At 43.5% G+C, this 26,551-nt stretch overlaps 1 protein-coding gene across 1 annotated transcript in view; it reads right to left on the bottom strand.

The window, feature by feature from the left end:
• Positions 1 to 10,887: 10,887 nt before the first annotated feature.
• Etfa (electron transfer flavoprotein subunit alpha) overlaps positions 10,888 to 26,551 on the bottom strand; it is a 54,472-nt gene continuing 38,808 nt past the window's right edge. The window contains exons 10-12 of the mRNA XM_028781569.1: positions 20,094 to 20,159; positions 16,934 to 17,014; positions 10,888 to 11,126 (exon numbers count right to left, since the gene is read on the bottom strand). Coding sequence (XP_028637402.1) covers positions 11,088 to 11,126; positions 16,934 to 17,014; positions 20,094 to 20,159 — 186 coding nt within the window. The 3' untranslated portion in view covers positions 10,888 to 11,087. The remainder of the gene's footprint in view (positions 11,127 to 16,933; positions 17,015 to 20,093; positions 20,160 to 26,551) is intronic.

Below are 26,551 nucleotides of genomic sequence, written 5' to 3'. Positions count from 1 at the left end.
TCCCCAGGAGAGGCTGGATCACAAAGTGGGATTTCCATGTCCTTTAGTCTTTCTTATGTTAAACCAGGCCCAGGGCCACACAAGGGCCACTTTCTATGTAAACCACATAAGCTCCAAGAGGCGGCAGAAACTCCACTTTCTGAGCCCACTGGGCACACGTTATATGATAAATGTTTCTCAGCTCCAGCCTCACATGATCCCCAAACCCAAGGCCTTAACTTTAAACTCACCCAAGGTAACAGCACTGGAAGGCAGAGCCAGATGCAGAAAGGAAACAGATAGGTCCAATCCCATTGGCACATTGCACAAATGGCCAAAGGGAGAGTCCAGGAGCCAAGAGTTACCTGCCTCATTCTGCAGCCCACCCACCTACCATTCCTCCAAGTGTTAGGCATTTGTAGAGACCCCAGAGCCAGGTCTATCAGGCCATTGTCAGTCCCAGCTGGCAGGCATGGTTGTCATTCCTCACAGGCTTGCCTCTGCTGCTCATTGCATCCCTGTATGAGCAGGCTGGAGGCCTTCTAGAGAAACAACTTGTGCCAGCTTTACACATGTGACTTGGCCCCAAATCTAATGTTATCCAAATGAAACAGGGTCATTGGTTCTCTCAGACTGTCAAGCAAGATTCCAGATGTGTGCTGGGCCTGTATTTATACCAATGCTACGCTGCCCATTTTTCAACAGAAACTGGTCTTTGGTATCCACCTTCCCTAGCAGATTCACAGAGAGGGTGGATGTGATATCTAATGGTCCCCTCCGTTGCTCTGGGGTGCTGTTCTGGGAATGCTTTCTCTATTGTGCAGAAACACAGGAACCTACGACAGCCTACCAAGCTTCACCCAACAAGAAACTGGTCTTTGTTGCTCTCAACCCATGCTCACAGCTGTGAAGACTTTCCACCCTGTTGGTTTACTCATTAAGTAATTACATAGTGATTGATAGGTCCCACTAAAGGCCACTTTTCTTTTAATCCTCTAGTTTTATGACAGGCCTTTTCTCAGGTTTATAATCTGTAAGCGAACATGGTGAGCACCCAGGATGAATAATTTACCCATAATCTAGAGACTACTGAATGCTATTTCTCCTCAGTCTGTTTATGTCATAGCATCTAGAAAGTAAAAAAGTGAATAAAGAAAGCAGGAATACCCAGGGCATGATGGGACAGAAGCAAAAGCTGGCCACAAAGAGCAAAGAATAGAACAGTAAACAAGAAGAACAGCATTAAGACCCAGCAGACCCCTCATCGCCAGCCTCCCACCCAAGCATGCTGGTCCTTCTTGGCCTCTAGTGGTTACTGGACCTGGGAAACCACTGTTGAGGCAGAGGGTCCTAGGCATACAGTTTGTTAAGCAGTCCTCTAAGTCCTAAGGAGAGTAGAGAGGTGAACAGACCATGAGTAAGGGAAGTAACAGCCTTGCCTCTTCGGGATAGGAGAGGAATACAGCTGGAAATCTGCTGAACAGGGCCTGGATCCCTCCCTTTCCTCTATCGGTCCTCTTTAGATATCTGTCTCTATCTCCAGGCTCTCCCTCATTTCTCCTCCAGTGTCTTCTGGAAAAAGTCACTGCCACCTCAGGAAACCTGTTTGAGTCTTGCTCTACCTACGTCCGTCTATCTAACTGAACAAGAGTGTGACAAAGGACATCCAGATGGCAAGTGTTGGGTGTGGCTAGGCCTGCCACAAGGAGGCTTTTCTGAATACAGTCTTGGAGGTAGGTTGGCTCACCAGTCAGCACAGTGAAGCCTCCATTTCCGAGGCCTTTCCATATATCAACAATCCTGTGAAGCAGGCTGAAGTCCAGATGTCCTTGGGTCATCACTAGTGGGAGGTACATCTGGCACAGAGCTCAGCATCAGTGTCCCCCACGTTCAGAGCACTTGGAGATGAGGCACAGGGCTACTGTTTCAGTTTTCTGCATCTGGGCGAGATGGCACTACAGGCTCTGTCATTTGCAAGACAGGAGCCTATGTGGTCAGTAACCAGTAACCTACCCCCACAGGACTGAAGCCAGCCACTTTCCTCAGCCTGCTGCCACTCTACTGGACTCTGTTGTCCCTGGTCCTGAGCTAGTGCAGCTGATTAAGCAGATTACCCACTAGGGCCCGAGCCAGGTGAGCACTGCAGCTCTGCGGCCAGCCAACACCCGCTGCCAACCAGCACCCACCTCTGCAGTGAACCACAGGACAGTGGAGGAAACCATTACAGGGAATTTTAAAAGAATAAGAATATCACTTTTTTAAATGGAGTACTTTTAACACAACAGCAAAATCGAACCACTTCCAGAAAACATGAGCAGGGGATTATGGATTGTCTTTCCCAACTGAGAGCCAGCTGTCAGACCATTAGAACAAACAAAATGTCAGATGGAGCTGGTGAGACAGCCATGAAGCAGAGGTGCAATGCGTAAGGGAGGCAGAGACCTATGAGAACAGAGAGAAGTCTTGGGTTAGAAAGTGTATCGGGGGATGGGATGGGGAGAGAGCTGTGTAGGGATATATAGAAACAAACAATCAGTGGGGCAGGTTGCTGGTTTGAGGTGATGCTAATGCTTCAGAAATATGCCACAGAAGGGCTTGCAGGGTAGCCTCATGGGTTCAGGGGAACGACTGTCCAACAAGGGACCAGAGCAGAGGTAGGCAAGATGAAGAGCATGGGAGCTGAAAGGGTGAGAAGCGGACAGGTCTGGACAGAGCCAGGAACAGCAGAAAGCAGAGTAGCCAAGCTGTAAGCTGAGACCTGGAATGTGTAATAGCTGTCCTTGGTATCATGAGTGTACATAGGACACCAGACAGCATTACAGTTCCTTCTCTGGAGCCCTCTCAGGAGAGAGAACCAGGGCCAGGCCTCAGTTATACCCCCATTACAGACCAACCCCAAGGCAGATACTCCAGGCCTGTGGTAAAAGCTCTGACTTTTAGGGCTCCCCAGAGTGCTATAGCTGGGGGCCTGTGAAGGTGGGTCAGCACTCCTTAGAAGGTCTCCAGCCCAGAGAAGACACTCCCTGCCCATTAGTCCTTCAGAAAAGCCCACTCTGGGATCCCAAGGGAGACTCCCACAGAAGGGGGGGCAGCTTAGGTAGCAGTTGCTGCACGCTGTAAGAGTAAGAAGGTGATACCAGAAATGGCTATGATAATTTCCCAAGGGGACAGGTGCTTTTGACAGCCTCACACCCTTGTCACAGCCCTGCAAACTAGGCTTATTTCCTCTGCTTTGCAGGGCAGGAAACATGGGCACCGAAGAATGAGATAACCGCCCCCGCCCAAGCAGCTCACTAGTAAAATGTAGTGGAAGGATTCAAACACAGTGCCGTGTGGGAGGTGGGGAATCAAACCAGGCCCCATCAGGAAAGTCAAAGACATACAGAAGTCCAGACCCCACCTTCCCAGTGCTCTGCTGCCTGCTGTGTCCTAAAGGGCTGGCCTTCTTGCTCAGCCTCACCTTCGGAGCCTTGAGAACTTTGTGACCATCCTGACATGCTGAACCCAATCAATAGTAAGGATAGCAAGGCTCAGAGCCAGCAGTGAATCCCCAGCCTGCAGGAACCCTGCAGTCCTGGCCAGAAACCACCTAGGGAGGGCTGGGAACTGGAAGGCCTTCTCTGAGTGGCGTGACTGGTCACCCTCCTGAGCTCTCATCAAGGATTCAAACCCAGAGCCTAACTTTTCAGGTCAAGTCGTATAGACAGGGATGGGGGAGGAGCACCGGAGTTCACAGACCATGTGTGGCCAGAGGCTGGAATAGGATATTCATTCCCTCCATAGCTTAGTGAGTCCCCTCTCACTCCAGGACTATCCTGGGCTAGTCAAGAGAGCAAGGCTCTTATCACTAAAGAGAGATCCTAGAGTTGAGGTCACTTGTCCTGAGAGCTGATGAGAGGTTCAAGCCTATAGTACCCTTCGCCCTAGCTCTGATTCGTATAGCTGCTGAACAAGGGCTCTCACAATTCTGGGTATCTGAACCAATACCTCAGGGCTAAGGCAAATTCTGTTCATCCCTGTCCACCCCAACTCTAGGTGCACATGTCCCTTACAGTGTGCATGGCATGGGTGTCTGGATTCCTAGACCAGTCCTGTTTCTGTCTTGCTTTGTGGCTCCAAGAAAACCCTTGAACTCCTCCCTCCCTAGCACAAAAATAATGACTTCTATGTGCCCCACCCCTGAGGGTTGCTGGGATAGCTAATGACATAATGGAAGGGAAAGCCCTTTGAGAATGTTTCAAGGGAAACACAAGCCGAAGGCTCCCTTATCAATAATAGATGCCTGGGGTGCATTTCTGCCAGCCAGCGCACGCTCAGCACTTCTGGGGCCGATGCCCAAGAGATGCTCCTTATTTCATTTCTGCCACTGATAGTTCAGAGGGAGGAGCAAGGTGGTGGACCGATGGGTACCCTAGCTCCAATAGCCTGGGCTCTTGCTGCTGGCACATCCTATCTGTTCCCTTGTAAACAACATCTCAGAGTCACCCAGTTTCAGACAGGAGGTACCTGCCTTTTCCTTCTCCAATACTGGCTCTAAACCTACCCCTCACACATTGAGGAAATCACAGTATTGCAAATTTTTCTTTATTTGGCTCTATTGCTCAAAAGTTTGGTTTTGTGTCCTGATGCATAGTTAATTTAATTATCCAAAGAAAATGATGGAACACTCACTACTAATTTATTACCAGCTACCAAGGACACAGCGCTGACATAATTTCATACAGAGTCTCCGGCTGCAGCTTAGGAGAGCAGGCTGCCTACTCACCGTGAGCAACCAAATGAAATTGACTACCCAGGAGGTCAGCCAGGACATTAAACAACGTGATGACTGTGGCAGAGCCCCGTGCCTGAGATTTACAGCTCGCCTTTCACCTCACACTCCAGGAGCCTCCCCAACATCAATTAGGCCTCATAACTAGGAGGACTCACCTCCGCCTACATTGCTTAAAGAAGGGGCGAGGACTGTGGATCCTGGTTGGGACAGTGCCACAGGAGAAAGCAGACTGGAGCCATGCTGCAGCAGAAAATCCCCTGCTTCCTAAGCAAAGCACAGAGGAACAGCAACCTAGAAAAGCCCTGGGAATGAATGTCAGCTTGTTCTTGGGAAACCTGTGTTTGTTCATGCCTGGCCTTCTGCTTCCAATGCATCCCTTTCTCTTCCAGCCACGCCTTCTGAATCTGGCTAGCTACCATGTCTTTCCTCTACTCCAGACTACCCTGGCTGGATCTCAGGGTAAGGCCCTTGGTTGACTAAAGTTACTACTAATCCTGATCTTCTTGAATTCCCCAAGAAGGCTGTCAACTGTGTCAGCTTTGGTCTTCTCATCTGTAGTATGGGGATTTCTGAGGTTAATGAGACCATGCATCTAAGAGTCTCAGCTCAGCATCTTGGGCATACAAAACTCTCAACAGCATATGGTCTTTACCCAATGTGAGCTCTGTCTACACATTCAAAGGTTAAAACATAATGAGTACTCAGGTCAAGCCACTGTCTTGAAAATAATGAAAATGAAGTCTAAATGGAGAAGGAAACCAGGCATGGTGAGTCATGCTGTCATCCTGGTGCTCTAGGTGAGGCAGAGGATAGCCATAAGTGTGAGCTATATATTGAGTTCTAGGCCAGCCTGGGCTACCCAGTAAGGCAGCATCTCAAATAATTAATAATAATAATAACAATATTTTACAATAATAGCAATAGTTATTATTCAAAAAATTAAGAGAAGAGAAAAATAAATAGACACCTTTCAGCTAGGGTCGGGGTGATCAGCCTAGATGTCCCCAGGTGGCCCAACACAGGCACAACAGCAGAAACTTCTAAAGAGACCAGAGGGAAACGACATCTGCTCTGACTGCCTGGGCCACATGACTAGTTGTGGGGGTGCTAATGAAGGCGGTGTCCAGCAGGCCAAACCTCCAGGGCATCCTACTAGACCGGATGACATGGAGAACAAGCGCCAGCCTCCTTTAGAGGACGCCTCAGAGCTACCACTGCCTCTTGCTACTAATAACAAGCTTGGAGCTCTGAAGCCATGCAGATGGAGAAGAGTCCTGGAGCAGCTGGGGAGTGAGAGAAGCTGGGACAGTTGAAAGGCCATGTACCTCCAAGCAGAAGTCCTGTGTGGTCCCGTGTGTCAAGACCCACACCTCTGGCCGTTATCTCCTCCCTCTGCTTGTCGAAGAAGGCAGCAGCTGTGACACTGCTGCTTAGGATCATCCAGTATGTAATCAATTCTTAGTAAGCCATATTTGCCAAGATTTCTGCTTTATGTTCCAGTTCTCCCACTTGCTATGTGACCTGTGGCAAATTCCTGGGCATCTGATTTCCTGACTTGATCTCCTACCCACTAGCAGGGCGTTGTGCACCAGCGTTTTAAAAGCCAATGTTATCAGCAAGTCTTCTTCACTCAGTCTCCAGAGCCCCCCAAAACTAGGGTTACATAGAACCCTGACAGTACATCCCTTTATACGCTCCTTTACAGGATTATCAGTCAAGAGCCTCTAGCTAACTATAGCCATCTGGCACAACCAGTCGGGTTCTCTGGGTTTCCCGCTTTCTCCAGCTCACTTTTATGTCCACCAAAACAAACCTCCTAGTCAGAGGCAGCATGAAACACAGCCATACTGAGCATTCCTTTCAGAATGAGAACATAAGGCACATTTACGGCTGGGATTTCCAGCCCTCCAGCCGGCGCAGACACACCCAGGCTCTGGCGGCAATCGGGCTCCCCTACTATCCTGGGAGGAAAAGCTTGCTCTCCCCTGGCCTCACCCACAGCACTGGACCCATTTACACGGTCTCGGGGGACCCATTTTGTAACCAGAGCATTTTCAGCTAAACCTATACAGGGCATGAAGCCAGAGGACTCCTGTAACCATGTCCAAATGGCTTCCATCTTGTCCTCCCGTTATTGGGAACACACTGCCAGATCTGGCTAGTCGTCTAAACAGGTCATGGGCCTTCCACAAAAACTCAGTGGCTCTCCATTACCAAGAACTGCTCAGGTGGCAAGGTCTGAAGTTATGTAACTCTTTATAGAACACTCCATAGGCTGATATTTTTTTGTTTTGATTTTGTGTGTGTATGTGTGTGGTATGCATATGTTTATGAGTGGGGAGTGTGCATGCATGTGGACCACCAAAGTTGAAATCTAGGAGTCTTCTCTAGTGCTGCTTTATTTACTGAGGCAAGGTCTCTCCATAAACTCAATTCTAGCTAGTTTAGTTACTAGTTAGCCTGTCCTAAGATCCAGCCTCTCGTAGGTGACCCTCATACCTGCCAGACTTTTACATGCGTGAGTTCTGGGGATCCAAACTTTGGTTTCCATGGTTATGTAGGTAGCATCTTATTAGATAAACTACAATCTCTGCCCAAACTGCTGACATTTAACTATAAAACATTCAAACAATAGCCACCAACTAGCAGAGAGGATTTTTAAAGTATTCAACAAAATTACCCGATATGCCCCTAAGACAAAACAAAAGCTATGGACTGGCAGGCTGAGCTCCTCGTCCATTCTCTTGGGCATCTGTTCACACTGCCTAGAAAACAAAGGGCATGGACAGCACAGTTTTACCAAAGGATGTGTAATGATTTAACACAGGCACATCTCTGCTGACTGTCCTTACCCCTGTGCTATACTTTCATGGAACCATCATGAGAGCAAAGTCTGAGAAACACTGAGTTAGGAGGGAAAAGGTCTAAACTAGTCAATGACCCCTACAAACTGGCTTCCCTTTACCCACACTTCCCAGACTCCACATCTCTGCCCCTCACTGCCTCAAGAGTCCACATGAACTCTGAGCTCAGCTTCCTCTTCTACCCTACATGTCAGTGCGAAGCCTCCAGCCCAGGAAGAGTGGTCAGTTCTGGCCCACTGGGGAATATCCAATGACAGTGCCAAGCTTTTGCATCTTTTCTCTATTTGAGTAAAATTCATGAGGGCGGGGACCAACCATGCCTCTAACAGCCCGTGACTCAGAGACTAGCACAATGTCCTCTCTGACAAGCAAATCTAAAGCTATTCTAGGTTGTGGCTCCCACACATCACAACTGCTGAGCCAACGAACACCGCAAAATGTTTCCTGAAGCACTGCTGAGCACATGCACGGCTGCTGGGAGCACTGTCACCACTGGGCCTTGGGCTGTGTGAGGGATGGGACTGTCCTGCAAGGGAAAAAGACTGCCAGATTGCCAGGAGCCATGGGCGGCTAACCCAACCTGGGATGGAAGCACACATGGGTAACAGGCACAGTGCCCTCACCCTCCTCCATGGTTTCCAGGGGTCACAGAGCCGAAGCAAAGAGCCATAGGAACTGATAGTTCAGTTTCCAAAAAAAAAAAAAAAAATGGAGATAAAAGGGATACCTCGAGCCAAGCCTCTAGGATTAAGTTTTCATTTTCATCTCCACAGCTGGACTTTTGTGTGTACATATTCGTGGGTGTGCACAGATGTGTGTGCTTACAGAGGCAAGCAATCAATCAAGCTCATCAACTAAACTAGCTAGCTAGCAGGCCCCATAGATGTACCTATGCCTATCTCCCCAGTGGTGCCGAGACTTTTTACAAGATACTAGTTACCGACTATGCAGCACTGAACCACCCACCTTCCCAGTCCACAGGACTGACTCTTGGAAGTACACTCCACATTGGTACTCACTGGGACGTTCACTTCTATGAAATCCTTCTAAAGGCACCATCCCAAGACACTGCCACTCCTTTCTACCACAATGCCTCACTGGTGGCTGGAATCAGTGCTCTTTGTCTGAGGCTAATGACTGTAGGCCTGGTCTCCCTATTCCTTGAGTTGAGGGAGAATCAGATTTCTAGTGACATCACCATTCTGAAGCCAGACTACCCAGTTTAAAATCTGGGCTCTGGTTTAGCTGTCTGAATTTGGAGAAATTAGATAACCTCAGTAATTATTACTGCTGTAAACCAACAAAAGCAGATTATAATTTATGGATCATTATGGAGACTGGAGGGGTAGCAAGTGCTAGGACAGCGTCTGGCTATATGCACAGCAAGTATGATATAGTCAAGGACTGCAGAATACCTAAGTGACAGTGGTCCTGAAAGACCGACATGTTGCTGCCAATTTCCAACTGTGTGGTAGTACCATGACACGATGTATGGACTACACATCTATGGGATAGGTATAAACAAGTGGACTGTGCTACACGTCTCACACACACACACACACACACACACACACAGACACACAGACACACACACACACACACACACACACACACACACACACACACTATGAACACTATGTATACAGTTGGCTGAGCCATCTAGGTTTGTACGCTCAATGACATCTGGAGATCAAAACGGACATTTCTCAGGACGTGACTTGGCTATGCTAAATGCTATGGTGATGACAACAGGCAGCATCTAGTAAATGCTGGTTCTTGGAGCTAGGAGAGGACACAGGAGGAATCAAGTGGGAGAGAGGATAATCAGTTCAACTCAGATGAAAGGTGTCACCCGGGGTGCTCTCTGATCAGCCTATCTCAATGGGGGTGCCCCTATAGCCATCCCATCTGCCACTGCTCCTACCCCTGCAGTTGGGATAGAAGGTAAATGGAGAAGCCTTTAAAAAGCACCTCAAAGACAGAAAGATACAGTAATCACTTTCCTGAGGTGACTGAAGCCATGTGTGCACAGGCAGTTCAAGTCATGGTTTTCTCTTCTCTGTGCCTCACTACTTCGACTGGGGCAACCAGAGGCACAGCAAGAGGCCTAGAGCTCTGGTATCCTAGGATCCCATGGTACTGATGTGTCCATGACTTGTGAAGTTACCACTTTGCTGCTGTCATCTTACCGCACTAAAAGGCTGAAATGCCACAGCTTCCAAAAGTGACTCACTAGGCAGCAGAGGAAGGGCCAGGCTGTCCACATGAGGTCTAAAAGTCCCAGTACCCCTTGCTTCACTGCTCACTCCCTCTCTCCTCGTGGTGCTGCATGCTCAATCCAGGGCACCACCTCAGCTTCTGAAGGTATGTTTCCAGTTGGTAGTACTACTAATTCTACTTTGTAGACAACTCCCTGTAGGCCTGGCCGTGGCCTCCCTTGTCTCTCTCGAACCTGCACTCATGCTGTACTCTTTGTACACCAGAATCCTAGGGAAGGAAAGTGAAAGAGATGACCACATGCGTGGAGGATGCAGGAGCCCAGTTGCTTTTTCCCACATAGAGGAAACTACCAGGAGAGTAAAGGACAGAGCATGTTCTGAGCAGAATTTTAAACATCCATAGCAGTACCAAACTATCTGCATAAGAAGCTATACTATCTCAGAGTTGTCCCCCATCTCCACTCCACATACTCTGCAAGCACAAAGTCCTATAAACAAACTGACAAATCCCTAAAATGGACAACTGAAACTTAAACCAGCCAAATACTCCCAGCATGGTCAGGCTCAAGTCAGGTTTTTTTTTTTTGTCACATTAGCAGTTTTTCTGAAGACTAGACTGTTTCTGGAACATTTACATTTTGAGGTCAAGCTTCTGTAGCTCTAAATTTGCCAAGCCAGCCCCTATCTTTTGGGATATGGCATTCAACAATTTTATTAGGGTGACCAGACTATGAGGATTTCCATGCTTACAATCTTGCCTAAAATAAACAACACCCATGAATAAGACAAGTGAAGAGTGAGGGTGATGGTGGTGATGGTGATGATTGTGGTGGTGAGACCCGAGACAGACCTATCTATGAGATCCTGTTTGTACAGGAACTTGCTATGTAAAAGTTCAGAGTTCACAAAGATCCATTTGTCTCTCGGTGCTGAAATTAAAGGTAAATGCCACCACACCTGCCTAGAACTGGATTTTATTCCCTTTCTTCAATTTGTTCTTTAATTAAGAAGCTAGTCATGTTTCTGATAGTAATTTTAAAGGACAACAAAACTTTATTATATTTTTTATTTCAGAATTAGAAAATGTCAAAAATAATTGTTTGGAACCACAAAAAAATTAAAAAGGAATATAATAGCTGATTCATCAGAAGGTATTCTTGCTGCTATTAGCATATTTTCTTCCTTCAGATTATGAATTTCTATGATTTCAGCTGAATACTTTTGACAGTTTCCTTAAGATATGATTTTGAGTTATTTTTTCTTCAGTATTTCTGTCATTTCGGGAACCACCTGCAACATAAACAAAGAAACCAAAACAGTAGTTAAGCTTCTTGAGCCCTCCCCAAGATAGGGCCGTTAGCTGTGGGGAGGCCATAGGCTAAACAGTGGCAGATCTCTGCTCAGCAGCAAGTGCCATCCAGGCACACGCATTCCCTGCTCACTTGCTCTCTCCCCTCCATGGATGGTAAACCCTCCGCGAGGACAGCATGAGGAACACAGGCTGTCGGGGGCTAGAGCCAACTTCTGCCCAGACATCACTGGAAATTCTTAGCAGGAGACTGGTTTTCTCTCCAGGGCTCAGAGCAGGGAGACCTTCTTACCCCTGTATCCCAGCATCCTTCCTTCTTATTTCTATGTTCCCAGCATCCTTCCTTCCTTCTTTCTCTGTGCACCTCACTTTCCTTCAAGTCTGCACACGGTGTCACTACTCACAACTGCCACATCCTCGAGCACCTCTCTCTCATTCTTGCACTGCACATTCCACAAACTGGAGTTTCGCTGGCTTCCTCAACATGTGTCACTATCAGATGGCACATTCAAATGAACTGAACATGCAGTGACACTGGCCTTCATTAGAATCCAGGCTTGGTGCCGATACCCATTCTAAACAGCTAACTGCAGCCTTGCCTTGTCAGGACAGTGGCTGCAGCTAGAGTCTGATGTTCTCTCACTGCTTGGATAGCCACAAGCAGAGAGTGGGACTGTGGGATGACACACACACATTCTGAACACTAGCTGGGCCACTTGTGTAAAATATCAATTACCAAGTCCTGCAAAGGGCTGTGGGCTGCCCTAGCTCACAGGGATCTTTGCTGACCGTTATACTGATGAACGCAGCCTCTCAATTATTTAAGAGAGCTACATTTCCACCAGGTGGAAATAATGTGTTCCTACAAAATTTATTAAGGAAATTGTCGACATGTTGTTTCTTCCGAATGTCACTTTGTCTCTGGCCTATTAAAAGGCCTGTGTTTACCATGGAGCCAGCAGGCATTTGCTCAGGGCAGCACTAAGTGCTGGCACCACTTCCCCTGGCTTTCCTCAGTGGAGGGACCATGAGCTCATGCCAGTCACAGGGTTGACATGCTCCTGGAGCCTCATGTGGGACCAGCATGTTTCATGAAAAATATGCCAAAGCCCATCTTTCCCCAGGAGGTCAAACATTTAAAACAAAACAAAACTACCCTCCAGAATGCCCCCTCTCCACAGTCCCCACAACAGAGTCAAGGGGATTTTCTCTTGCCATCGTTTATTAGTCTTAAAATAATTTAAACCAACAACAGACTTTACAAGGATTCTATATAATCCTTTAGGGGAAAATGCTAAGTGTAAACGATGAAGGACCTGGATTCTTGTTTTTGTTTTCCTTTAGACATTGCAGAGGTATCTGGCTCTACTTAGGAAGGACACATCAAGAGACTTGAATTTAAAAAGAAGGCAGTCTACTTCCATAAACATATGATGAACATGTTCCCCTTAGACTTGAGAGAGTGGAGATGTTTCTGGGTAAGTGATTTCTCTTCGTGTGCTGAAATGTACTGGATTGAATGATAGCTGTTCAGCTCCATGGTTATTCTAAAAGTCAACCAACTGCATACTGAGTTTGTTGATCAACTGTATTACTAGAGATAATACTCTACATGTGGTCTTCTTATACCAGAATGTAGGAGAATAAAACAGCAGCGTTATGTGCTACAAACTCAGGAATTCTTAAGAAAGATGAGACCAATGTAGCAAAGGAAAATTCAGGACATCATCCTAGAGGAGAAACGAAGTTTGGTTGATGAGGGAGCAGGGAAGAAGGGAGAGAGAGGAGCCAACAGAAGTAAATACGACAGTTTGAGAGGGAGCAGAGAGTACAGTGGTTGTAGTGGAAAGACAGGGCATATCAAGTCCACCCACGGGGACACAATGGTCTCTTCAGTATACGGTGCAGAACAAACAGATATCCACATGGAAAAAGACGAAGGAGGGTCCCTATCACACACTATACACAAAAATGTACCCAAAAAAGATGACTATAACCATGAAGCTGTTAGAAGAAAGCCTGAGAGTAAATCTTCATTACTTTAGGTCGGCCATCGACTCCCAGATATAAACAATATCCCAGATAGTAACAAACCCAAGTAATGAAAGGAGACAATAAACAGGCTGGATTTCACCAAAATTAAGAACATTTGTATATCTGATATTATAAAAAAGTTAAAATAAAGTTGGTCATACTGATACTACCTTTGATCCCAGCACTTGGGAGGCAGAGGCAGGCAGATCTCTGTGCCTAGCCTAATCTACGTAGTGAGCTGCAGGCCAGCCAGGACAACAAAGTGAGCCACTGTCTCAAAAGTCAACCAACCAAAACAAAATAAAACAACAAAACTTTACTCAGTGGGAAGAACTATTTGGAAATCACATATTTGAGAAGGGCTTTGTATTGAGATCCAAGAACTTCTATAAGCAAACAAAAAGACAAAGAGCCTAACCAAAGACTCTGGATATGGTGCTCAGTATCCAAGTAAAGCACTTGCCTAAAATGCATGAAGCCCTGGTTTCCACCTCTAGCACTGAAAAAGAGAGAGAGAGAGAGAGAGAGAGAGAGAGAGAGAGAGAGAGAGAGAAGGAAAGGGACTTGGGTAGAATCATGTGCCTAAATCTCCGTAACATCATTAGTTACTGATGAAATATAAATTAAGACTTTAACTGAGGCACTACTTCATCCCTTGGATGGCTCTAATTAAAAAAACAGAAAACAGTAAGTGCTGGTGAGGCTGTGGGAAAAGCCTTATAACATTCCCAGCAGGAATGTCAAACAGTGCATTCTCTGTGAAAGCAGTCTAAAGGGCTTTAAAAAGCTAAGAAGGAATTACTATATGACCAGGCAATTCTGCTCTGTGTACATGCAAAGAAAATAAAAGCAGGGATTTGAACATATATTTGAAGCCCAATATATTAGGAAAAAGTTTTCTTAGGTATACCACTTAAAGCATAGGCAACAAAAGATGTAAAAAAAAACAAAACAAACAAGAAAAAAAAAAGAGCTAGTGAAGACTTAATCAAAATTTAAAATATTTATACTCTCATGAAAGTAGAAAGGTGCCTCAGAATGAGACCACACTGGAAATCATTCCTGATGAGCTAACTTCTAGTACCAATATCGCTTACAATTCAAAAACAAAAAGGCAAAAAATTTAAAAACACAAGAGTTTTTTCTACGGGGAAAATATGTAAATGGATGATAAGAATACAAAAAGATAGACACCATCATCAGCTATCAGGAAAATACAAATCAAAACCATAAGATGCCACTTGACATCCACAAGGACCTGTATAATCGGAAAGACAAGCAGTGACATGCTAGTGACATGCTTGAGCACGTATAGAAGACTCGGGCCCCACCTCCGTTCAGTGGGAGTGTGAGCTGGCAGCGCTGCCGTGAGAGCAGACACAGACTTCCACATCAACCCTAACTGAGAAAAGAACTCCAGACAAACACACACTCCTGTCTGTACAGAAATCTATACATTGATGCTCACAGTGTCACTATTTACAATAACAAACAAGCAGAAACAACTAAATGGACAAACGTGGCTTATTTCAGTTAAAGATGCTGTTTGTCAAGAGAAAGAAATGGATACTGACATGTGCTATGGCACAGCTCAAACCTGAACCTTAAGCTCAGGGGAAACAGCCAGAAAGATCACAATATTAATAATTTCAGCAGTACAAAGAGGCTTGGATGGCAAGTCTGTGGACTAGAGGTGGATCTGGGGAGTGTACTTCACGGAGATTGTGTGTACAGGGCTTCTCTGTGGAGGGAAGCAATGATGCTAACATTAGGTTAGTATTATAGCAGCATGGATAGACTACCAGTGTACCATGTATTTTATCTACATTTATTCCTGTATAAGTATGTGGGTGCATGTGCATGCATGATTATGTATGCAGTGATGACAACTTTGTGGGACAGGAATAACACATGTTCTCTCATTCTACCATCTGAATCCCAGAGATCAGCTTGTCAGATATGGCAGCAAGTGCCTTTACCTGTTAGGGCATCTTGCTGGCCCTAATCACACATTTTAAGGATACTAAAAGCTATCTACATTGCATGTCGGCAGAGGTCTGTGTGTGTGAATGCAGGTGCTCACACAGGCCACAAGTGAGTGCTGGATCCTCAGGAACTGGAGTTCTAAGGGCTGTAAGCTCCCTGATGTGTATGTTGGGAACCAAACCTAGATCCTTCACAAGAGCAGTATGTGCTGAGCCACCTCTTCAGCCCTGAACGCTACATTTTAAGGGGGTAAACCTTTCAGTAGGAGATTTTTTATATTAATAAAACCATTATATTAAAAAAGGTCAGGTCATTCTAATATCTTTTATAATATTTACAAATTACTTTGAACAGCTATATTTGAACAGAAGAAAATAAAAACAGGCTAATATTTATTATAGACTGTAGTAGATACAGTATAATTGCAATTTTTACTACATTCTTTAAGGTAGGCCATATAATAATTACAAAACTTATGATGAAGGTAACATTCAGCAAGACTGGTTAAGCTGAGAGAATCTAGTCTCCAGACAGGACAGCATCTGAGCTAAAGCCCTTGGTACATCATAGTAACTCCACTTTGTGCCCTAATTTGAAACTTGTGAAGAGATAAGCTGTAAAGAGACACATTTTCTCTTTTGCGAGACTGGAAGTGTAGCTCAGTGGTAGAACAGTTGTCTAGTATTTGTAAGACTCTGACTTTAATCCATAAACACTCATGCATGCACACGCACATCCCTTCCTTCTTTTCACACCAGCTTCTCTCCCAAGACTTCTCAGTGGCTAAACAACTCCCTAGCAGTTACACACCTAGGTCAGAAAGGAGCAGCTGACCTACACACACTCTTCTTGACACAGAACCTCAGCATCACTGAAGTAAGGCCTAGGCTCGTTAGAGGCCCCTGAGTGGAAGGATGACGTGTGTTGAATGAGAGAGCAGCCTCCTCATTTGTCCATGCAGTCTAAGCCAACAGGAGTGTCACTGAGTAGTTAAAGGGTCTCCATCCATTCTTCACTGCCTTGAGTCAGTCCTCTTCCTGGGAACTATGCCGTCTCTACTCTCAGGCTGCAGACTTTCCAATGTGCCTGCATTCCCTCAAGGTAGTTCCATGTCCAGCAAACCTATTTTTCCTAGGGCTAAATGCTACTTTCAGTGTCAACTACTGTATGAGGGAATCTGCAGACAGGCCAGGGCAACATGAGCAGGCTGGGCCAAGCATGAGCTATGTTCCTTTAAATATGGCCAACTACATTTCAGATGATCATCAACTAATGTTCACAAATGATGTGTTTAAAATGGGGGAAAACGTGTTTTCCTTAAAACCATCACATGAGAAAGGCTTTCAAACTCAGTAAACAAAACATTCTTGCTGAGCCAGTTACACTAGATGTGAGTGCTGCCAACTGCTCCCCTGAAAAGGCTCGGGTCCTCAGCAATCCCTGCACGAAGAGCTTGATGGTCATTCCTTTAGGGTATCTGTCAAATGTGGTCCTAGGTTCTATGGATGGTGTGACTTTACCCTGTGCTGATTTAGTGTATGAAATGCCAAGAGCCCTGTGGATATTTTACCATCCGGATTTCTTTGAAAGAAGCTATGTTTTATAGTAATATCACAAAGCTGTTAGGGAGATTATATTTTAAATTATAAAATATATTAACAGCATGTACACAGACACACAGCACACATTTTTGTCCTTCTTCTCATCCTTGAAAAAGTCCACTAGATGATAATGTTGGGAATATCAATCTCTGTCATGACTAGCTTACCTTAAATAAATCTGCGACTATTCCATAATCTGCCACTTGGAAAATTGGAGCTTCTGGGTCTTTGTTAATAGCCACAATTGTCTGTGAAATGAAAAACACAGAGTTGGACTGTCATCAAGAAAACATACCGGACTGTTAGGTGGCTTTGTTTTAAGCTCCCTGTTACAATATACTAATGTTATTTAAGTATTCATCAAGACTAATTTGGAAGTTCTATGCCAATGTTATATATGTGTATATATATGTATTAGAGGTTTTGGAGTTGTATTGTAGTAAAATATCTACCACTTAGCCAACCTCAGAGTAAAGAGTTTAAAATTATTATTTCCTTGAAATTCTTTCTTGACTTAAGTGGGAAAAAAGGTTGATTTTAGATAAAATGGTAACAAATCTATACCCCAAATCATAGTGTTTGTCAACTTTTGTTTCTTATATATTCTATTCCATTTATTATTCTAAAATCATCCTGGATCTGTTCTGAGAATATAAGCTATTTATCTTGCCAACCTGCTATTGGAGGCAAACTTAAAAAAAATTAAAATCATTATGTATGTGGCAAATACATGCAATAAAACAAACAAGTTACTGAGTCTCTTGTGAAAACTACCAAAGATTAGTCTTTCCTCCTACAGATGCATTCTTAACTGTGAACGGTCGTGGTGGTTACTTACAGAGTAGGGGAAATGGTTTGGTATTTCCCATAGTTGTTTTGAATACTATTGTAATAAGTAAAGTTAGAGTTGTGACTCAAATATAGTATTGTTTTAATGAATAATTATAATTCAGTTCTCTAGAGGCAAAGTAAAATTTCCAATACCTATCACTGTATCTTGTGAAACATACTGTATCATTTTGACGTAGTCTGACCTAAAATAAAGGCTTCAGAACATGTCTAATTCCCCTAATAGGGCTCCTGAAAGGGACAGTAGAACATGCTAGAATAACCGAGATCAGTGCTCAGCGTAGCCTTGATGGTGGCTAGCTCAGAGACAATACATGGGTTTTACATGTGAGTCTTAAATCCTAACTTGTAAGGACAAATGCACTGCCTCAGAGGCCCAGTTTTCATCAAGGTGCTTCTCTTCTGGGAATGTGTACCCTGATCACAGCGAGAAGTAAAGATTTATTTAATTGATGACAGTTAACGATTCTCTTGGAGGCCACCTAGTCAAACAGTTGACAGTTTAATCATCTGAAAGCTTCTCATCCTACTACATAAAAATTATTTTAAAAGCAAAGAGCACAGAACAACGGGCTAGGAACCACAATGGTATTAAAAGGAGTAGATGGGTATACCTTTCTGGATTACTGAAACAGTATTCTTAGATGATCAACTGTAAGGCTGCTATGATAAAGCCTTATTTGCTCCCCAAAGCTCCTTGTACATTCAAGCTTTCCTCCTATTCTAAATGGACACACGGTATCCAACTATCCTACTGAACTATCACTAAGTAACAGTTCAGTGTACTGACTGATTTGCTACAATAATCAAATCTCACATTATACTATCATGCTAATTAAACTGTAGCTCATAGATAATTCAATTAGCAGATTTAAGCTATTCTAATATTCTATTTTAGAATTTAATCAAAATTACCAACAGAAATCATTGACTCCCATATAAGACAGGCACAATAATAGTTGAATTTTTTTCTTTTTCTAGTTTTTTCTTTTCTTTTCTGTTTTTTTTTTTTTTTTTTTTGAGTCAAAGGCTATAGATCAGGTTAGCCCTATCCTAGCCTCCCTGGTGGTGGTACTGAAAGGTGTGCCGTCACATCTGCTAGATTAACTTTTATTCATTTAATAGTGTATCTATTGACTGGGTGAAGAGATGTCACCATTTATTGTCACAAATTATTCCCCAGCTCTGGTCTCCACATTTCAGCTGTCCCTAGCTTGCTTAGACATACACTATCAAGTCTGTTTGATTTCCCTCAGCAACTAGTCCTGTTGCCAGGTGAGGGAACAGTCACCAAGGTCTTCTTGCCACACATAATCCTTTATTTTGGAGAAGCAGTATTCTAGACACATGAGACTCATTCTAGGTAAAAATGTAGTTTAAGGCTGCTGGTACTGAGAGGTTTGGTGTGTGCGTGTGTGCGTGCATGTCAATGTGTAAGCCACGTTTCCCCAGTGGCACTGCAGTTTTCAAGCTCAGTAAAGAAACCTGCCATCCAACTGTGAAATCTGACTGGATCTGAACCAATTCATTTAGAAGCTACAAAGAGACAGTTCATGTATTTCTTCAAGTTAGAACTTAAGCCTGTTAAAAGTTTTATCATCTTTTAAATCCAGCTTCCATCTGAATGGATTAATGCAGGTTTCAGATCCATCTCTGTCTTCATGAAAGGTAAGTTCATAATTCAAACTGTACATTGTTATGCATGAGTTAATATGTCAGACTCTGAAATATATGTTCAGAGTTATTACAGAGGACTTCCAAACATAGTCCAAGTAGTGAGTTAAAAATCAACTGTTTGACTACGCAGCGCACCATCAGCAATTACAAAGGTACAAAGATGGCCTGATGTGCTAACCCAGTGTCTCTCAACCTTCCTAACACGGCAACCCTTTAATACAGTTCCTCATGTTATGGTGACCCCATAACACAATTATTTTTGTTGTCATATCATTGTAATTTTGCTACTGTTATCAATCATAATGTAAATATCTGATATGCAGTCCCCAAAGGGGTGTCCACCCATAGGTTAAGAATCGCTGCCCTAACATGAAATGTGTCAGTCACACATTGCTAACAACCCAGAAGAGGGTGGTTCTGATAGGGAACCAAGTGAAGCAGACAAAAGAACCAGGGATCAGAACCTTATTAAGTTGCTTAAGTCTCACATCTTCTACCACAGAGTGTCAGAGCTGAAATGGACACTGGTGATCATGTAACACCCACATTTGGCAAACAAAGACACTGAGGCACAGACAGCACATAGACCAGGGCCCAGCACATGGTCATCAACACTTAGGTTCAGCTGGGCCTTGTGATGAGCTGCCCTTCGCTCTAATGGTACACATAAGGCAGGAGATTGCAACTTCAGTCTCTCAGTTTCTACGTTAATGTGAAGTGTTCAAGTACATACATTAATTACATGTATATAGAAATGTGAAAGCTTTTCCTCTTAGCACCCTATTTATAGCACAGAATTACCTTGCTGTCCTTCATCCCAGCTAAATGTTGGATGGCTCCAGATATTCCAACAGCAATATAAAGTTCCTAAAACAAGAAACCACATTATTAATATGCATTTATATTATATAACACTTTTGAGACAGAGTCTTAGTTATCCCAGGCTGTCTCAAACTCGGTATCTAGCTGAAGATAACCTTAAAATTCTTTTTTTTTTTTTTTCGAGACAGAGTTTCTCTGTGTAGCCCTGGCTGTCCTAGACCTCATTCTGTAAACCAGGCTAGCCTCGAACACAGAAATCTGCCTGCCTCTGCCTCCCAAGTGCTGGGATTAAAGGTGTGTGCCAACACTACCTGGCTTTTCTTTTTTTTTTTTTTAACCTTAAAAATTCTGATCCTCTAGCCTCTGCTTCCCAAGTGCTGGTATTGTAGGCATGCAACGCCCCGGTTTATAAAGTGCTGAAACTAAATCTTTGTTCAGTATGGCTTTGTGCATGCTAGGTTAGCACTCTATCATCTATGTGCTACACCCCCAGCCATATAATAGTTTAGAAAGTATATTCCATTAGCAATTTAAGTCTTGTGCAAAAGATATGTGAAATGAATTGCCCAGCAGGCACCACTTAAATCATGCTTTTCTTCTCCAATTTTTGTACTGTGGTTCTTTTTCCAGTGAGTTCCTATAGTAGTGGTGGTATAAAAACACATGTATCCATCCATACACTGGGCATTTACAGTGCAGCAAACACTGCTCAGCGTCTCACAGCAACCATCCCAGTTTCATGTGGCACCTATGGCACTCACTTGGGTATCACTATGCAACTCACGTATGCTGTATCTACCCATTTGCAGCATGAACACACTGTATATTAACAAATAAACACACATTCAAATGTATTAAAATACAGCTTTTGCTTGTTTGCCTTCTCACAAAATGATATTTGTAAAAATGGTAATTAGGAAATACTTATTAAACTTCCTATTTATAAAGGCCAGAAATACAAATTAGTGTTAAGAGGTTCTAAGTATGCCTGTGTTCAGACAGAGGGGTGGATGGATGGGCGTGGACGAGCACACAACAAACTTAAAAGCATTGGGTGAGGCTTTCCAGAACACAACATAAAGGCTCTCACATGAGAGTTTCTGAGTAATGATAGCATTTGCACTTCTTCCTGACCCTCTGCCCCCAATAATTACAAGAAAATCATAGTCAACTACTGTTCTATCCCCTTATCTAAAAATATTTTAAAATACCAATGTTTGAAAATTAAACTATCATCATAGAAGAGTGATCTGACAAGCACTTAATTACAAGAGCTTAGCTGCTCTATTTTGTCTACTAAGTATAGTTAAAACCTCAACTGGGAACCTTTTCCCACCCATAACCTGGCATGCCCTGGCTTGGGTGGGAGGGGCACTGACCATGTAACCAGAATGTCACTACTTTGGGGTGAGTAACATACTCACTTTATTACAAGGCAAACACTTCAAAGCCACTGGCAGTGTCAGGTGGTCTCACCTTGTATTTCTATTGCTTATGATCTAATCTAACAACTGCTCACTATATCAAAAAACATTCAGCTGGGATATATCCAGTTCTTCAGTGTTACACTTCATAATAGCTAGGCATATATGGGGTCTCAATCTACTGGTGCTTTTTCAGGAGCACCAGGATACTTTCAAGAGTAACCAGAACTGAACACTATAGGCAGAGAGATCTCCAGCTCTGCTGCAGCCCCCTCTAGCATGTTGTTAGCATAACCATGAGCCTTCTTTTTAAGAGCCTAAAGTGCCCAAGTGCTTCCAGCACAGTGCCTCCGTGTAAGCAGTCTTGTCTCCAGTGAGTTAATCAAGTTCAAAGGAGCTGAGCTTGTTTTCTGAGACAGCTGAACTAGTATTTCCCCAAGTTATTCTTTCTTTCTTTCTTTTTTTTTTTTTTTTGGGTTTTTTTTGTGGTTTCTCGACACGGGGTCTCTCTGTGTAGCCCTGGCTATCCTGGAACTCACTCTGCAGACCAGGCTGGCCTCGAACTCAGAAATCCGCCTGCCTCTGCCTCCCAAGTGCTGTGATTAAAGGCGTGTGCCACCACCGCCCGGCTCCCCAAGTTATTCTTATAGAGACCATTACTATCAGTTGTTAAAAAAAAAAAAAAAGTACTGTCAATGTGACACAGGTGGTTTGCCTCCTTTCCTCAAGCCTGCAGACAGCCAAAGCAATTTGCCTTAAAGATTTTGTATTTTGGGATGACAAGTCTACTACAGAAAATGAAAGTGAACAGCTAACGCATGTTCTGTCCTGAATACACCAGTACTTGCACAGCTGGATTGCAGCATGTGTTACCACACCCAGCTGATGTAATGATGTTAACGCAAATTATTCAGATAGAAAGTGTCTCACTAGTCACTCTTCCTGATCACGCGTCTATGTAGACTCTCAAAGCAAGCATTGGAATGGATCAATAGTTCAATAAATGACTCTTTTTGACATACAAATCAAAATTCAACATATCTTAAAAGCTCCATTTGTAGCATGAAATGCTAATAAAAATGTTGGTTCATTCTGGCAGTAAATACAAGCATACCATTAAGTCTACTTTCAACTTCTGCCTCCCATAAATGAATCCCATGGCCTTTTATCATACATGCACCAAGGAGACAACAGAATTTTGACCAAAGCCAACTCAAAGCAGGTACTTCAGGTTACAAAATGACTCCCTATGATCAACAACCTACTGGATTCATGTGACCAATGGGACTTCATCTTGTTGTCTTGAAACCTGGTTCTTTGAGTAAAAACAAAAACCCTAAAATAAGAGCCCAGGAGGAGCTGGGCTTCAGGCTGCTGTGCTGAGTCCCGTGGCTCTCAGGCCGGAAAAGAAGCTTTCTTCTTCCTTTTAAAAAACATGTTCAGGCAATTAGACTAATATCCAAGGATGCTTCCTCAGGCTTCAGAAAGCATTTTTCTGTGTTTCAATAATAATAATTAGTATGTACAAAACTCTACAGATGCTAATTTATGGAGCATTTCAGATACTGACTGCTTCACAACACAAGGCAATCCCTGCCCTGAGGCACTTTCCTTCTAAATCAGTAAAATAACTGGGAGAGAAAATGAGAGAAGATGTTGGAGGGAGAACAGCAATTAAGTTTCAAAAAGAGGTTGGGTTAGAGATAGAAACAACCTGGAAGGAGGAGGGGGCATCCTGAAGCTAATCCTAGGGACTTTAGTAAATGTAGGAAGAAAAAAGGAAAACAGGAAGGAGGGAAGGAGGGAGGGAAGGAAGGGAAGGGAAGACAGACAGAAAAAGAAAGAGCAGCAACAGAAAAAGAGACCACCACATGGCTGGTAGCAGTAGGGCTTGGTTACTATGTTGGGAAGTTATACAGTATGGGACAGGAGAAGGATCAAAGTGATATGGAAGAGAGATGGCACCAAGAAGCAAGCCTTCCCCAAAGAAAGCTCTAATACTTTCATGTTTCCCAAATGTTAAACTATAAAACAAAACAAAAACCCTATGCCTACAGAACTCAAGGGCTGAGATATTTCAATGGAATGCAAAACACCAAGTCTCAGACGCTGCTGACAGACAAGCACAGAAGAGCAGAAGAGCATACTGGGGTTAATAACCCTGGCTCCTGAGACTGTTCAGATCCATATCAGTTACTTAACTTCTCTATGTCCCTGACACTTGCTTGTCTTAAAACTGGGATTGTAAAAATTCCTACTTCTTAAGATTATTGTTGAGGGTTCTGTCTTTAGCAAAGTATCTGATTTGTACACAGATGCACTATCTCTTACAGTCTGAAATCTGTTCAAACCTTTAATTCCTAACTTCACTGGTGGATCTAGGTGGAGTACTCCATGGTGGCCTTAGGACTACTTTGTACAGTTAACAGGTTGTACACTGAGCAACCATTTATGCCAGTCACTATTAATGTACTCTTTTATTACAATAACTTTCCAACAGATGGCAGCACAGGAACTTGAGAAAAGGATACTTTTATAATTCAAAGGAATTGAATGAAGTGAGGCAGCCCAAATCCTCTGTGATATAAATAATAAAACATGCAAATGTACCAGATCAGGAAAAAGTTCAATGGTGATGGTTAGGTGTTTTTCTTTCTTTCTTTTTACTTTATATGTATACAGCCTCTGGCCAGAGGTCAATACTGAGAGTTGTCTTCAGTCTTCTTCCTCTTTACTTTTGAGACAAGTTCTTTCACTGAGCCTGGAGCTAGATTTTACTTTGGCTAGGCTGGGTGGACAGCAAGCCTCAGGGATCACCACATCTCTACCTTCTCTGCACTGGCATTATGGGTATGGCTTATTTTGTGTTACACATATATTTCAAATGTATCCCTTGGGTACCTCATATTATCACAGTATGTATTTTGATCACATCCTCCCCCCTCCCACATGTTCTCCTTTAAAAAAAAAAAAACCACAGTAAGTCAAATTAGTACTGCCTTATAGGACCATCTACTTACTGGAGCCTGGGTAGCCTCCCAGAGACCTCATCCTTGAAGAATAGTCATCAACTATCAGGTACAGGTGGGAACCCTCCCCATCCATGCTGAAATCCTGAGTGGCTTGATCTTGTCCAGATCTTGTGCAAGAAACCACAGCCACTGTGAATTCATGAAAATAGCCTTATCATGTCCAGAAGACACCTGCAGCTGTCTTCCCCAATCTCTGCCTCTTAAAATCCTTCTGCCTCCTTTTCTGTGATGTTCCCCGAGCCCTGAGGGCAGGAGGTATGACACAGATATCCACAGTCATTTATTCTCTGCATTTGGAGCTGTTTGTGTCTCTGTCTTAACCACTATCCACTGCAAAAAGTTTTTCTGATTAGGATTGAGAGAGGTTCTAATCTATGAGTATTTAGAAATAATTAGACATGACATCCATTCAGTAATAATAGTAGTAGATTTACCTCCAGGACCTATGACCTCCCATGGGTTCTTGACCTAGATTTCAGTATCAGGGGATGAGCTGTGTCCTATGGAGTGGGCCTTAAAGTGGTTGATTAACCAACTCCTCCTCTCACTCCATGATATTCATGACACTACTGTACCAATATGTGTATCTTGCCAGGCCAATCATTAGGATAACTCTCTAGATAAGACTGTTGATGATTTTTCTCCTGTCAACCTTGTATAGCATCCTCTGACATTATAAAAGCTAGCCAGTAGAGAAGAAGCTTCCAGATTAGTACTATCTTGATTTCTCCACATTCTGTGACCCAAGTATGTCACATCTTCCACATCAGGATTGTACCATCAAGTTCTGTTGGGTAACCAAGAACAGTGGTAATAGCTTGAACTTTTTGTGTGTTGGGGTGGGACATTCCCCTGACCAACAACTTAAAGGAAGTCTCCCATGGGGTCTTTACATGTACACTGGGGCTTCAAATCAGGTCCTCATGATTGAATAGCAAGCGCACTACAACTCAGCAATCTTCCCAGCTTGGTTGGCTGGTTTTCCTACTGATGTTATTGTTGAACCTTACAAATAATATAAAGCTTGCAAGTTCTTTGCCTTTGTCTCAAGAAGTGTACAGTCTAACAACACAGCTTAAGCAAACTCATAAAAAGGAAAGGGGCAAAAAAAGAATGACAGTTCTGGCCTCTTTTATCAACTCAGTTCTTGATTGGCCAGAGAAGTATAAAGGCCTTTAGGAGCAGGAAGTAGATGGGAGTGGAGGGCATGACAGTGTTTTTTTCCCTTTTGCAGTCTATCTGACCCTACTTTCTTAGTCCTTGAAAGCAACACACAACTTTCAGAGTTCTAACTCAACTGAAAGAGGCCTCACTTAGTACTTCCACAGGAGTCTCAGGACCCTGACGAGTTCAATGATCAGTCAGGTTTGTCCTCTGTAGGAAGCATTAATAGCACTGATTCAGATCTCAAGCTGGAACTCTAAGGGATGTAATTGGAGCCCTGCTTCTCCAGGGAAGCTGAGTGCAGAGGCTAAAGGGAAAGCTGTCTCCTGCTTACAACACTGATTGTAGCCTAACACTATTAAGTCTAAAACAGAGATATTCAATATAGATACCTTGTAAGCCACATGTTTAAAATTTTTAGTCGGTCATGTTATGGTAAAAGGAAACAGCTGAGACTAATTTTAATAATATAATCTCAATTTAGACTAACCTCATTTCCAGTGGCAAAGCCTTACAAATCCAAAATAATAACAGAACAAACTAAGAGGAGCTCTTCGTAAGCTCTGCTAGCACACTGTGGGGTGTGGTCTAGAGGCAGAACTGATGGCTGTTATTTGGTTCCAAAAAGTGAGGCCAGTCATATAGCAGGTTATACACAGGAATTCTGGTGACATGAACCACTATGGAAAAACCAAAGGTGGATAAAAATTCTACTGTCTTACTACAGGAAGTACACTCTAAAAAGCAATTCTCCAACTAGTAAATTTCATTTCCTAGTTATATATATATAGCTTATATATATGCAAGCAGCTGACTA

The sequence above is a fragment of the Grammomys surdaster genome, unplaced genomic scaffold, assembly GCF_004785775.1.
Source record: "Grammomys surdaster isolate TR1022 unplaced genomic scaffold, NIH_TR_1.0 472, whole genome shotgun sequence".
Classification (NCBI taxonomy): domain Eukaryota; kingdom Metazoa; phylum Chordata; class Mammalia; order Rodentia; family Muridae; genus Grammomys; species Grammomys surdaster.
The sequence above is the reverse complement of the archived record's forward strand: the minus strand, read 5'-3'. Positions and strand labels throughout refer to the sequence as shown.